Source organism: Chaetura pelagica, unplaced genomic scaffold, assembly GCF_000747805.2.
Source record: "Chaetura pelagica isolate M959 unplaced genomic scaffold, ChaPel_1.0 scaffold278, whole genome shotgun sequence".
NCBI lineage: Eukaryota > Metazoa > Chordata > Aves > Apodiformes > Apodidae > Chaetura > Chaetura pelagica.
In genome coordinates this window covers 431,428-444,074 of record NW_009954497.1, presented here as the reverse complement: position 1 = coordinate 444,074, position 12,647 = coordinate 431,428, and the positions used below count along the sequence as shown (strand labels likewise).

Genomic DNA, 12,647 nt, shown 5'->3' with positions numbered 1-12,647 from the left:
AAGCAACTGTTCAGAGAGCAAGAGCCAGGATTCACAAACTTGATGGAGGTCCTGAAACAAATCCATTAAACATCACAGCTGTAATAGATTAATCTAAAACACTGAATTTTGTTGGTCTGATTTTTAATATTGTACTTGATGTTACAAATAAAATATAACTTCTAATATTTAATTTATAAACTTTTCACATTTCCATGTAAAACCAATAGTTGGCTTAAAGTAAAAAGAGCTTTGTGGAGGTAACTGTTTTCTTCAACAAGATTCTAATTTCATAAGAGAAATGTGTAAACATAAACATTAATGATTTTCTTTTGAACACATCAGTGTAAAGTAGTTGATACAAATATAATTTACTATAGAAACATTTTTTTTGTTTATTTTTGCTACACACAGTTCTACGCTGGCATCACATACTAGTAAATTAATCTTTCAAAGACTAAGATCTATGCATTTTGCATTCTAACCCCCAGTATGTCCATTGCCAGCAGTGGACTTCATGTTCAGAGAATCAGACTCACAGTGTCAGCAATCTAAAATTAAATTTCAATACAAGATTATAAATAATAAAAAAAAGAATGCATCATTTTAGTATCATAATTGCTAGCTGCTTAAAAGTTATGATCCAAGCCAACCAATATCAATGACAGTTTTCCCATTGACTTAGCTGGAATTTACCCACAGTTCCCAGTCACTACTGATTCTCAATTTAGTTTTGCGATTTTATCACAGCGAGAAGAGTTAAACAGTGCGTAGTATCACAGCTTCAGGGTGAGAAGTAAAGCCTCTAAGTCTTTCTGGGCCTCTTTATCCTGAAAGAAACAGACAATCATGCATCAGCTTAGATAGGATAAATCCCTTCATTTGCCTAAGACATGCCTATCCACATTTCTTTACTAACAACAGACATAACACACAACTGTAACAGCCACAGAATGTACAAGACTGTACAGTAAGTTAATTTATCAGTGATTGCAAAAATAAAGTTTGAAGTGGCAACAAGAGCCAGATGGCAGCCCTCCCTTTACAGCTCTGTTAAAACACTTAAAATGTTAGCCACAAATAGCCCTCTCAGCAGACCAGTAAGCCTTTCAGTTGAGGCCATAACTTGTTTTATTGGTGTACTTTGCATAAACTACTGCCTTGCCTTATACTTTGCATAAGCCTGCAGCCTGACCGTGTGCAGTTTTTCTGAATATATTTCTGTGATGTTTGCTGATGATTTATTATGCAATTAACAAGAAAACATTGGGAAATGTAATTAATGACATAGGTTAGGCTGTGGTTTCAGTGCATACAGCCATACCTACCTTCAATAACCACCACAAATTGACTAGACCCTTGGTATCTTCCACACTGGTGTTGGTAGGCTCTGCCTACACTACTGGGCTCACAGCTGAGTGGAGCCAATGGAAGAGCAAGAGGCAAGTAATCTGCTATGCTCAGATTATACCTCCTAGGACAGGAGGGAAAGGCTCCTTTTAGGTTGATGTGTAAGTACAGAGTTTGCACAGGGCTTTAATTCAAACCCATCCCATAGACTCCTTCACAGGTAACCAGTGACATATGTTTTGGCTATTCCATATATCATCTGTTTGGAAAGAGATACATGCATATGAACACACAACCATAGCACAAAACCTCCATTATTCGACTTCTTTTTGAAATGTCTCCTGGATATAATACTCTCTGTTTACTTGTAACTGCAAAACTACCAGCCTGCAAAATGCACCTTGGTTTAAAACCACATTTCTAAAAAGTCAGCACCTCATACCTGCAGGCTGGTGTGGGTCCGAACACCCAATACACACACCCATGTGTGCTTAGCAGGGCCAGTGAAAAGCACTTACACATCACAAAATTTGTGCAAGTATTTCTAATGACAGAGAACAGTATTTCTTTCCCAGATAATGCCACAGGCTATTGTGAAAGAAAATACCACAGACAGACAGTGAAGTAATCACTGAATTTCAGGATCACTTCATTATCCAATCAACCAAAGAGCTGGAACAAAACCCAGGACATTCTAAAATACATTTTACGGGTGAAAAAAAATCCTGCTTCTCTTTATTTTGGTTAGTTGTCTATAAAGTCATGGAGGAATAGAGAAGAATATTGAGATGATAGAAGCCATATGCCAGATGTGTCAAACTACATTATATTATTAGTCTGGATTAAGGCATTAATACATTAGCTGGACACTTCTCTTGGAGTCGCTGCCTTGCTCCCACTGGCAACAATAGGCTAAACTATCTGCCTAATCATTTATCAGAGGCCTTAAAAGGCACACTCTGCAAAGCCAGTAAGCTCTTGCCAAAATATTCTAACAGAAGGAAATGTCACACTGAATTCAGCATCCCATGTCACTACAGGCTGCCTGGAACACCAGCCTGTGGTTTCCAATAAAAATTGGAAAACTCAACATTTGTATCAACATGTTGATTAAATCTAGGGAAAATACACTCTTTTCCCTACTGATTATGGTCAACTTGTGAAAGTTATTCTAAACTCCATTAAACAAAAAAGTAAAAAGCCAGATATTGTCCCATGCTATTAAGATAAAGGTTTCATTCTATCTGGTCCTACTCTTTTCACAGTTTTCTAAGCTGAAAATGATAAAGATGCAGGTTTGCTCATACCTGAATGGTGTTCAGCATGGGATTCATTATTTACTTTGTATGATTCAGCATTTAAAAAAAAATATATCTCCAAACAACTTTGAATAATTGTCTCTCTCCTTAGAAGCAAAGGATTATATTGGGCAATGAGCTTTAATGAGTTGCAAAGGTCCCAGAAATACTGGGCAGTTTTTCCTGAATTTTCCTCTGGACTTAGGAAAAAGAATGAAACAAATCCATGATTGTTCTAAGAACTAGCTGGAGAAGAAAGTGCAAACATGCAAAGCGTCCTACCTCAGGGATGCCAGTTCTAAGCAAAAATATGTCAGTAAAAGCAGGAATTAATATAATTGCAAAATACTTAAGAGGCTGCGTTAATTGAGCCAGCAGCTTCTAGTCAATAATAAATCAGATGGCAAAAGCATTTAAAAAAATCAGTAGCAGCATTAAAAAAAAACCAAGAGCTGCGAATTGTCAGTGAAAGGAACTATATGTCACCTTTGGATAGAATCCTTCCACATCAAGATGTGTGTCCTGCTAAAAGGAGAGAGAAACCTCAACTCTGTTCAGTGAACGAGTCTCCTGTTTTAAGGATGAAAACTTCATTGATGCCCAAAGCTTGACAGTTAATGGGAAGACAAAGCCATAAATCCTGTATTTGGCCAACTCTGTTTCTCATTGATTTCTGGGTCTGTGGCTTTCTAAAAATGAACAATCAGCTTGGCCTTTTTCTTTTTAATATGAGCAGGCTTTGATCTCCCTTTAGAGCATGGCAGGGAAAGGAACAGGAGCAAGTTCCTGGAGGAATGCAAAATATTTGCATCAGTCCCATTTGTTCACCCTGAGGCTTAGTTCAGCACTGACTGACTACACAGCCAATTTCAACCTTGACTTTCTACTGTCAAGGCTTACATTTATTAAACACTTCTCGTATCATTTTCAAAGTTGAATATGAGTTCAAAATGTTCCACAAACTGCTACACAAAAGGTATTCAAATTACAGGGTCAATGAGTGTATTTTCCTCTCTTCCTATTTAGTTGCTTTTGTTTTATGTTTCACCATCCACAGGGGATGTGCACAAGACAAAAAAAGACCTGGGAGGCCAAGGACTGAACAAGGGAAGAGAGGGAGTTGAAAACAAGAGCCAGAGGGAAGAAAGAGGTGGTGGGAAAAAGGGAATGTTGGCTTAGCTGGAGATAGTCCACATTTTGACAGTTAATTTCTGCTGAAAAAAATTACTGATAAATATACATACACAGAGACATACACATATAAATGTGTATGTGGAAATTAAATGGTAGTTAAATCACAGACAGAAAGATAATGATTTTATCTTCCATCTCTGCTAATTATTTCCTTATGTGCTAACACACTCAACCCAGGCACCGCACATGTGTGCACTTGTTGACAAAGTCCCAACTGTCGACAGAGTACGATACACCCCCATGACCACGGCCAAAATGGTTACACCAGCCAACTATAACATAATTGTGTGCAACCACTGCCAAATCCCAAGCTGACAGGCATCCTGTAGGGTTTCATTGAAGTCAGCAGGGCTGCATGGTATATTAAATTAGCTGGGCTGCAAGGGTGGTCCAAAGCTGTACCGTGACACACAGCAAATGAGGTGCTGAGAGCCATCCTTGATTTTGGGTACAGCTGTATCATTCCTTCACAGCTTGGGGAGAAATCCCGGACAGTAACAGAAGAGACTCCCAAACGTGCACAAGGATTGTTAATTAGAGAGCCATAGCTCTTGTGGAGACTATAAATCATGTGAAGCTATATGCTGTCCATTCTCAATTTCACTATAGGCTCTCACAGATGGTGTGACTGCAGTAGGTGTTAATTTGCATATAATTGCATAATTTTGTTTTTCCTCTTATATGTTTCAACAAGCCAATGCAATCATGCACTTGCAACCTTCTCTGTTGTATGTCACAAGTTAAGGCATTTTATGTTCTTCAAATTTTTAGTATTTTCCTCTGGGGATGAGCCATAACTTCTCAAGGCTTTTAGGATCTAGGCAAGCACAGCTTTAAAATACATAGCTGCCAATAATTCAACATTTTCTGATTATATTCAAAGTCGAGGGAAAAATGTGACCCAGAAGACTAGTTCAGCAAATTCAGAATTGCTTTTGAAAATTATTAGAATGGCATCATTTCATTTAGAATAGTTAGAAGTAATGTAAAATTTTTACCTGCCAGCAGTTCTTTTCTAAATTAAAAGACTGAGTTTCAGCTATAATCTTATTTTCCTTTTACTATTGTAAACAATGTGGAGCTATTTGTGTTCAAGACATTCCCCTCTTTCTGTCCAGCACAGTGGAATCTACAGCCCTTCTTTCTGTGCAGTTGTCACTGAAATGGCTTTAAAGTGACCACAGCCAGTTACAACCCCTTCACAAAGACACCTGATGAGGTTGTCCTTTATTCTTAAGTAAGAAACTACTACACTGCATGACAAAAAAATCTTCATTATTTTTTGGGTCATTTTTGGAGGGGGGAGAAGAAAAAGCAGACAACACAAACAAGCCAGTTAGCAAGAACTTAAAAAACATAAAGACAGCAAATCAGTCTGATCACTAAGAGAGAAAAATAAACTGTGTTCTCTCAAGTGCAAAATAATGAAAAATATAGGAGGTCTCAAATTCCTTGAGCAGCTTTTTTTACAAATGTCGCATTTGTAACAGTATTTCACAGCTTGAAATCTGATCTCTTTATAATGAGGCTTTAGAAAGTCCATTTCCTGAGCTTGAAGCACTCATACTCAGTGTAAAAAGAATCACTAATTAATGAATAGATTTTTAAGGTATATTAAGAAGACACTTTAAATTTGAGTTGGTGACAACTATTAGAATACTCTTGTTCAACTCCATGAACAGTATTAACAGGAAAACAATAGCCTAGAATTCAAAATTAACACAAATCTGAATACTCCCATTATTTTACAATTGAAACACCATGGACTTTTGCTTGGCATTTGGAGAACAAATGTGCATAAAATCCAAAGGAATGAATATCCTCTGAAAACAATGACATTTTGTATTGAGCTGATGATGAAAAGAAAACGTTCTGTTTGATGAGGAAACAAAAACAATTTTTATAAGGTTAACCCAAATTATCCACATAGTTTTGATGGGTAGTTTTTTCACAAACAAGTAATAATTTGTACCCTTCACTTTAAAAGGAAATTACTTTTTTATCCTCAAAATCTTACTTGGGACAGGCTATCTCAGCAGCTTCAAGTAAGATCTGTCGGAAATATCACAGAAAGTTCTGCTACATATAACCAATCTGTGGTGCCTGGAGTAGGCATTTCTTGGAAAATCTGTTGTGGAAAATTCAAGATAGTCATATGGTCTGTTTTAACAGGAAAAAACTGATAGGTGCTTCCCTCTCTCTTCCATCCCCCTGTAAGTACCGCTCTTTCCTTACAGATAATACTAAAAATTAATGACCAGGGTGATCAATTACAGTGATGTAAAAACATGTAAGAAAACCTCAAGGGCACAATTTCTCCTCAGCAGCTGCATGCTTATCTAAACATTCAGCGATGGCTCCTGCCCGTTATTACATTTACCTCCTCCACATGGGCTTTTCTAGAGTTTCAAATGTCACTTCGGCTGAAGACAGAGTCTTTAACGAGTCTCTGCTTCCTGCCATTCTACACCTGTAAGCAGTGAATGCCATAATGATCGATTTCTGTAATATCTACATCTCTCTCACTTGCTAATTTCAACCCTGAATTGCCTTAATTTGTAACTGCCGGGAAGGAGGGTGTGGTTTTGAAATTAAGATAATTTTTTTTAAAATCACCAATAATTTTGTAAAATACATTCTCAGCCTTAGGGAGGTTTTTATCTCCACAATTTTCAGGAACTCCCAGTGCAAATAGATTTGCTTTGCAAGCGTCCTGTTTTGCTGTCTTCGGCTCTTCCAAGAATACATTTTTTGCAATGTAACTGCTGCATTTATTTACTATTATACTTTATAATCCTGCATTGAGACTTTAATTTCCTACAGGTTCCAGCCTTGAAAATACCCAACAATTTTTGTTATAAACAGGGAATCATAGTCTTATTCCCCTTTTGTGCAAAGCACTGTGTTTAATCAAGCACACCCACCCACTCCTTTTGTCTTCCTATATGCAAGACAAATGCTCGTGTTTTCAAATTTAAATTATATTTTTCTCCCCAAATTAAAAAAAAACAAAACACAGGAATTTTTTCCTGTCACAGGAGTCCACCACATCTGGTTTCGACAGCCCTTCATGTAGTCACACTCACCAAAGGTTTGAGTGCACTACAAAGTAATGAGTCTCAGTAAGGGTAATGCAGCATCTACTATATAAACAGAGCAGCTGTTACGCACTTCACAAGGACTCCCAGCAACCCTGAACATTAGGATGTCTTTTACTGAAATGGTGAATATTTCCCAGGACCCTGAGGTTATCCACCTGGGCAACAACCAGAGAAAAGTGGGACAATTTAATGTCCCATGCACCTCCAGCAGTGCAGTACCACTCTGCACTACCACAGTATTAATGGTCAAGGAGGGACTGTATGATTCATCGGAGGTTTTCTTATTTAGAAGATAAAGAGAAAGGTCTCTAAAGTAGTTCTGTAACATCAGTTTAATTTCCAGAGGTTATTTGCACCAAATCTCCTGTATTTTATTTTTTTAAAAATAATAATAATAATGCATAGACTGATAATTAAAAATATGTTAAACTATTTTAAAAAATGGATATTAGGACTTACAGGAGTTTTCTCATCTTTTATGTGTTGGGTTTTTTTTTTATCCTTTTTTAGGTTCATAATAGTGTTGAATCTGGCCATCTAACAATTTTTTTTTTTATTTTAACAAGGATCACGTCTGTTTGGAAGCTCCATTATCCCTTGAATTAAAAACATATTCCGTAAGTGGTAGAACAGATGCACAGAAGGGATATTTGTTCCTCTCACTTAACTTGCAATGTTACATGAAATGAATCCTAGACAAAGTGTCAAAGAAATTCACTGAGTTAGTCCAGCTGAGAATTTGACCTGAGGATTAAAATGAACTATGGGCTATTTTACTGACGCCGAGTACCCCTGGTTCCCACTGAAGTCACTGAAAACTGTGGATGATCAGAAGCAATAAAAAGTAAACCATTGTCTACTATTATTTTTCATACTTATGCTGCAGAATGATTTGTATCATGAAATACTATACATTTCCCCAATGTGGCACCTATCCAGCAACTTTGTCTCTCTGTCTGCTCCTGATTTTATGTCTTTATACATACACATGTTTCTCAGTAGAAGCCAACATTTAAAAACAATAAAGGAATTCCCCTGCCTGAAGAAAGAGAGAAAAATCACATGACAAAACAGGATTACACTTGGGAATGATGGGTTGCACATGACTGTGGCAGCCTTGAGATCCTGTGGCAAATGGGAAGAAATCATCAGACTGCTGCTGACCTGTGTTTTCTTTTCTAGACCATGAACCCCTTCTTTTACAGGGCTGTTGTCAATTCAGGCACTTTATCAGCATCCATTTACTACTGCGTCCCCAACGTCTCTTTAGTCTTATTCCAGCCTCTCTTCTCCATTAAACTAACCTGACTAAATGTTTTTGCTATGTGCAGCTCCAAACTGTGAACCACTTCTACTCCAACATGTTTCATCCTGAAATCAGTAACATTTTTTCTCTAATATAATAACCAAAACAACATGTAATACTGTTATTCAGGTAACAGCATCAGCAGAGGGCTCTGAGCAACCTAGTCTAGTGGGAGGTGTCCCTGCCAACACAGGTGGGTTGTATCTAGATGATCTTCAAGGTCCCAAACCATTATGTGATTCTATGATTCCAGATCTCCATTTTATAGTAATTCCTTTCAGTGTGCACATGGTTAAAAAGTAAACCATTGTCTACTATTATTTTTCATACTTATGCTGCAGAATGATTTGTATCATGAAATACTATACATTTCCCCAATGTGGCACCTATCCAGCAACTTTGTCTCTCTGTCTGCTCCTGATTTTATGTCTTTATACATACACATGTTTCTCAGTAGAAGCCAACATTTAAAAACAATAAAGGAATTCCCCTGCCTGAAGAAAGAGAGAAAAATCACATGACAAAACAGGATTACACTTGGGAATGATGGGTTGCACATGACTGTGGCAGCCTTGAGATCCTGTGGCAAATGGGAAGAAATCATCAGACTGCTGCTGACCTGTGTTTTCTTTTCTAGACCATGAACCCCTTCTTTTACAGGGCTGTTGTCAATTCAGGCACTTTATCAGCATCCATTTACTACTGCGTCCCCAACGTCTCTTTAGTCTTATTCCAGCCTCTCTTCTCCATTAAACTAACCTGACTAAATGTTTTTGCTATGTGCAGCTCCAAACTGTGAACCACTTCTACTCCAACATGTTTCATCCTGAAATCAGTAACATTTTTTCTCTAATATAATAACCAAAACAACATGTAATACTGTTATTCAGGTAACAGCATCAGCAGAGGGCTCTGAGCAACCTAGTCTAGTGGGAGGTGTCCCTGCCAACACAGGTGGGTTGTATCTAGATGATCTTCAAGGTCCCAAACCATTATGTGATTCTATGATTCCAGATCTCCATTTTATAGTAATTCCTTTCAGTGTGCACATGGTTTTACCTTATTTTTTTTTTTTAAATTAAATTACACACTATTGCCCCAATGCCATATTTTCCAGGACTTTTTCTTCTAAGCTTAATTCAAAACACATCACAAATAAACAAGACAGAAAAGATAAATCTGTGGTATCTATAGAATTAGGCAAAACAGAGGAGGCAAGTCATCATTTTTAGAGCCCATTCGCTGCTCTTTCTTCTGATTACAAACCAGTATCATTATTATTCTCAACACCACCCTGCTTGCCAGAATACACCTCTCCCCCCATTTCAGATTGCTCCCAAATTCCTGATCTCACCTCAGGGTCCACCATCCTTCTCCAGTCTGCCAGTGCTTCAGAAATGAGATGGGGCCTTCCTTTTACCAGGGACTAGCACAGGATGCACTGAACACCATCTCATATTTAGACAATAGACACTGGTCTTCAGAGGCAGGATTCCCCTCTCATTGACTGCCAGAAACCAGGTGTGTCAGATACACATCTTACACCTATCTTTGCATTTTGTCTCTCTCTGCCTTCACAGGACAGAGAGAAGCAGGATGGGGCACACCTGGACACATATAACTCTCTACACTGAGTGGAGGGGAAGCCTCAACAACTACCTTTGATCATTGAAATTTTGTCCAGCTATTGTTATCAAAGATGAATCCCAATTGATGCTATTTCTATATTTTTTTTCAGGGAGTCTTTATGAGTATGTTGAATGGCTTCCAGTATACTAAACACAGGCAGTGTTCTGCCCACCAGAAGTTTCTCTGATACATTTGCTTGCAGTTTCACCAGACAGCTTCAGAGTTCACTGCAAGATTACCTGGCCTGTAGTAAACTGAATACAGGAAACACAAGAAATTCACCAACACAGCCAGTCAAGATATATAAAAAACAGGCTGGGTTCAAGCATTTTAAGTTGTATGTTCTCTCCCTTACACTCATCTTACTTATTCTGCAAAGATGTCAGGTGCCAAATAACGGGTAATTTATAGCAGTCTTTCCTATGTTCTGTGTTAGTCAAGCTGAAGATACATTTCAACATAAGAATAAAGTGAAGTTATTATTAATGTCACCTCTGTATCAATACATATTTAAAGAAACACTGAACTTAAGCAATGATTGCTTAATTTATGATTGGTACATGTTGTAACTTGGGCCAAAAATAAAGGCCACCCAGGAGCAGCTGCTGGTGAGGCATGCAGTGGTCTTTCTTCCCAGCAGGAACACTTGACATAAACATGTTAGTGCTCTGCACACAGCATTTATTGTCAATCAAGTTACAGAGCTATTTAATGGTCTTTTTCCTTAACTTCAAAGAATTAAATGGGATAGGGCCAATTCATCTCTGGAATCACCTCTTTCTCTCCCTACCACATCTGCTGTGCTCAAAGGGGGTCCCTTAGGCTGACAAAACTCAGGTTTGAACTTGTCATGTTCTGGGATGGTAAGACGTTTCCAGTCATAGGTAGGTAATTATGGAACTTGCTTCTACATGAGATCAGAGTGAACCTTCTTGCCACGACTTGGTTTATATTTGAGAAATGAAATAACTTAAAAACTCTCAAATATCCACAGAAATTTTGTGTCCACACACTTAAAACCTCTGAAAGGCCTAAAATGGAATATAATTGTGTCTTTGAATAAACTGTGTTCCAGCAGATGCAACTGAAAGAGCTGCACCTCTTTAACTAAACTGTAGTTGAAGACAAAGGCAATACTGAATAACCCACCTAACTCTGCTATAGCTGACACACTGCCCTGGAGGCCTTGACAAGAAGCACGAGAGTTTCAAGAAAAGAGACAGAGACTGTGGGACAAAAATCTAGAATGTTTTAAACTGAGAAAAAGTGGGTGTGGGGAAAAATTTCAGCACAGCTAGAGGGACACACTCAACTGCTTATGCTTAAGTCTGATGAAATGGGTTTCTGACAGCCAGTGACACAGACAAGTCCCTGACAGTTCCCCAAAGATTTTTTTAAAAGCTGTTGATACAAAGAACTGCAATGATCCAACCCAGAATGGAGTAAAAAGGAAAGTTCTGTGTTCAGAGGAAAAAGTAAAACATACGTTATTACCGACAATGCAACAATGGATTCCAAAGACAAGACAGTGGTCACAAGAGAAGAAGTTATCACTTCCAATACCCACCTCATTAGTAACTGAGAGAATTGACAGTGCAGAATCACAGTACTTCAGTGCATTGTTTTTCTGGCCAAGATCTTTATAGCACTGAGAAGAAAAAACATTTGGTTTCCAATCAGACCACTGTACAAATACCAGAGTCTAAAAATCATTATTTTTACAAGAACTTGGTTACCTTTGCCAAATACACATAATTACATTTTGAATATCCTGGATGCATTTCTTCTGCCTAAATAATAAAAAACAGGAAAGAAAATAGAAGTAAAACTTGTGTGATGAGATTTATGTGGTCTGCATGGCATTTTTAATAACGCACTAAGCTTCCTAAAACATCAGACTTAATCATCCCTACTATGCGTACCACAGTCTGCTTAGCACTTAAAAAAAACCTCAAGAAACCAAGAAAACCGAAACTCTAAACCAGGCCCATGAGGTGCTGATATTGAACACATAACTATGTTCTGTAGTACTTTCTCTTCCCCATCACTAAGCGCTCTGTAAAGATACTGGATCATTCTGTAGAGTATCTATTGGATTGTTTCACTTACACATTGGCTTGGAAGACAATGCTCTTTCTAGATTATTAATATTTATTTTCTAATCAAAGAAATTAAGAAGCAACCAATCATGTGCACTTTGTGCAATGGGCAATAAATTGTAATAATTGTTTTTATGATTATTTTTCTTTCACAGACCCATATCTTCTAGCTCTAGATTCACCTTACTTTTCACATTACCATGTTCTGTTTAGATCATTAAAACAGTTCAAGATTGTCTTATTTTTAAAACACATCAAGATGTAGAAGTGTGGAAGATGAGTAAAAACCTTACCTATTATCTACTACTCAAGAAGCAACTTTAAAAAACAAACAGCTTTTGGGGAGAAAAAATTACATCACTGAACTTTATAGTAGCTGTAATCCTTGGATCAAAACTATGTTGCTTTCACTGCAACTGTGTATTTCCAAAGAACTGAAAATCAGTTGTCTTTTAGACTGTAATTTTTGTTGCAGAAAATTACTGAAAACAACAGTTACTCTGCAGCCCACTACAAAATACACTGAAGCAATTTCAAATTATTTCTGCCCCATTTGGAGTTTAACCTTAAAAATAAAATCTCTTGTAACTGAGAAGATGGTCATGTATGGTATAGTCCAACATTCAGGATCTCATTCTATCTTTAAATAGATTAAGAACACAGAAAGCAAGCACTTTTGATAGTGGGGGGG

General features: G+C 37.5%; 1 protein-coding gene across 1 annotated transcript in view; it reads right to left on the bottom strand.

The window, feature by feature from the left end:
* Nucleotides 1–755: 755 nt before the first annotated feature.
* The window catches only part of RMDN2 (regulator of microtubule dynamics 2), a 46,589-nt gene continuing 34,697 nt past the window's right edge, over nt 756–12,647 (bottom strand). The window contains exons 8-11 of the mRNA XM_010004598.1: nt 11,594–11,647; nt 11,425–11,505; nt 3,114–3,152; nt 756–809 (exon numbers count right to left, since the gene is read on the bottom strand). Of these exons, the coding sequence (XP_010002900.1) occupies nt 756–809; nt 3,114–3,152; nt 11,425–11,505; nt 11,594–11,647 (228 nt within the window). The remainder of the gene's footprint in view (nt 810–3,113; nt 3,153–11,424; nt 11,506–11,593; nt 11,648–12,647) is intronic.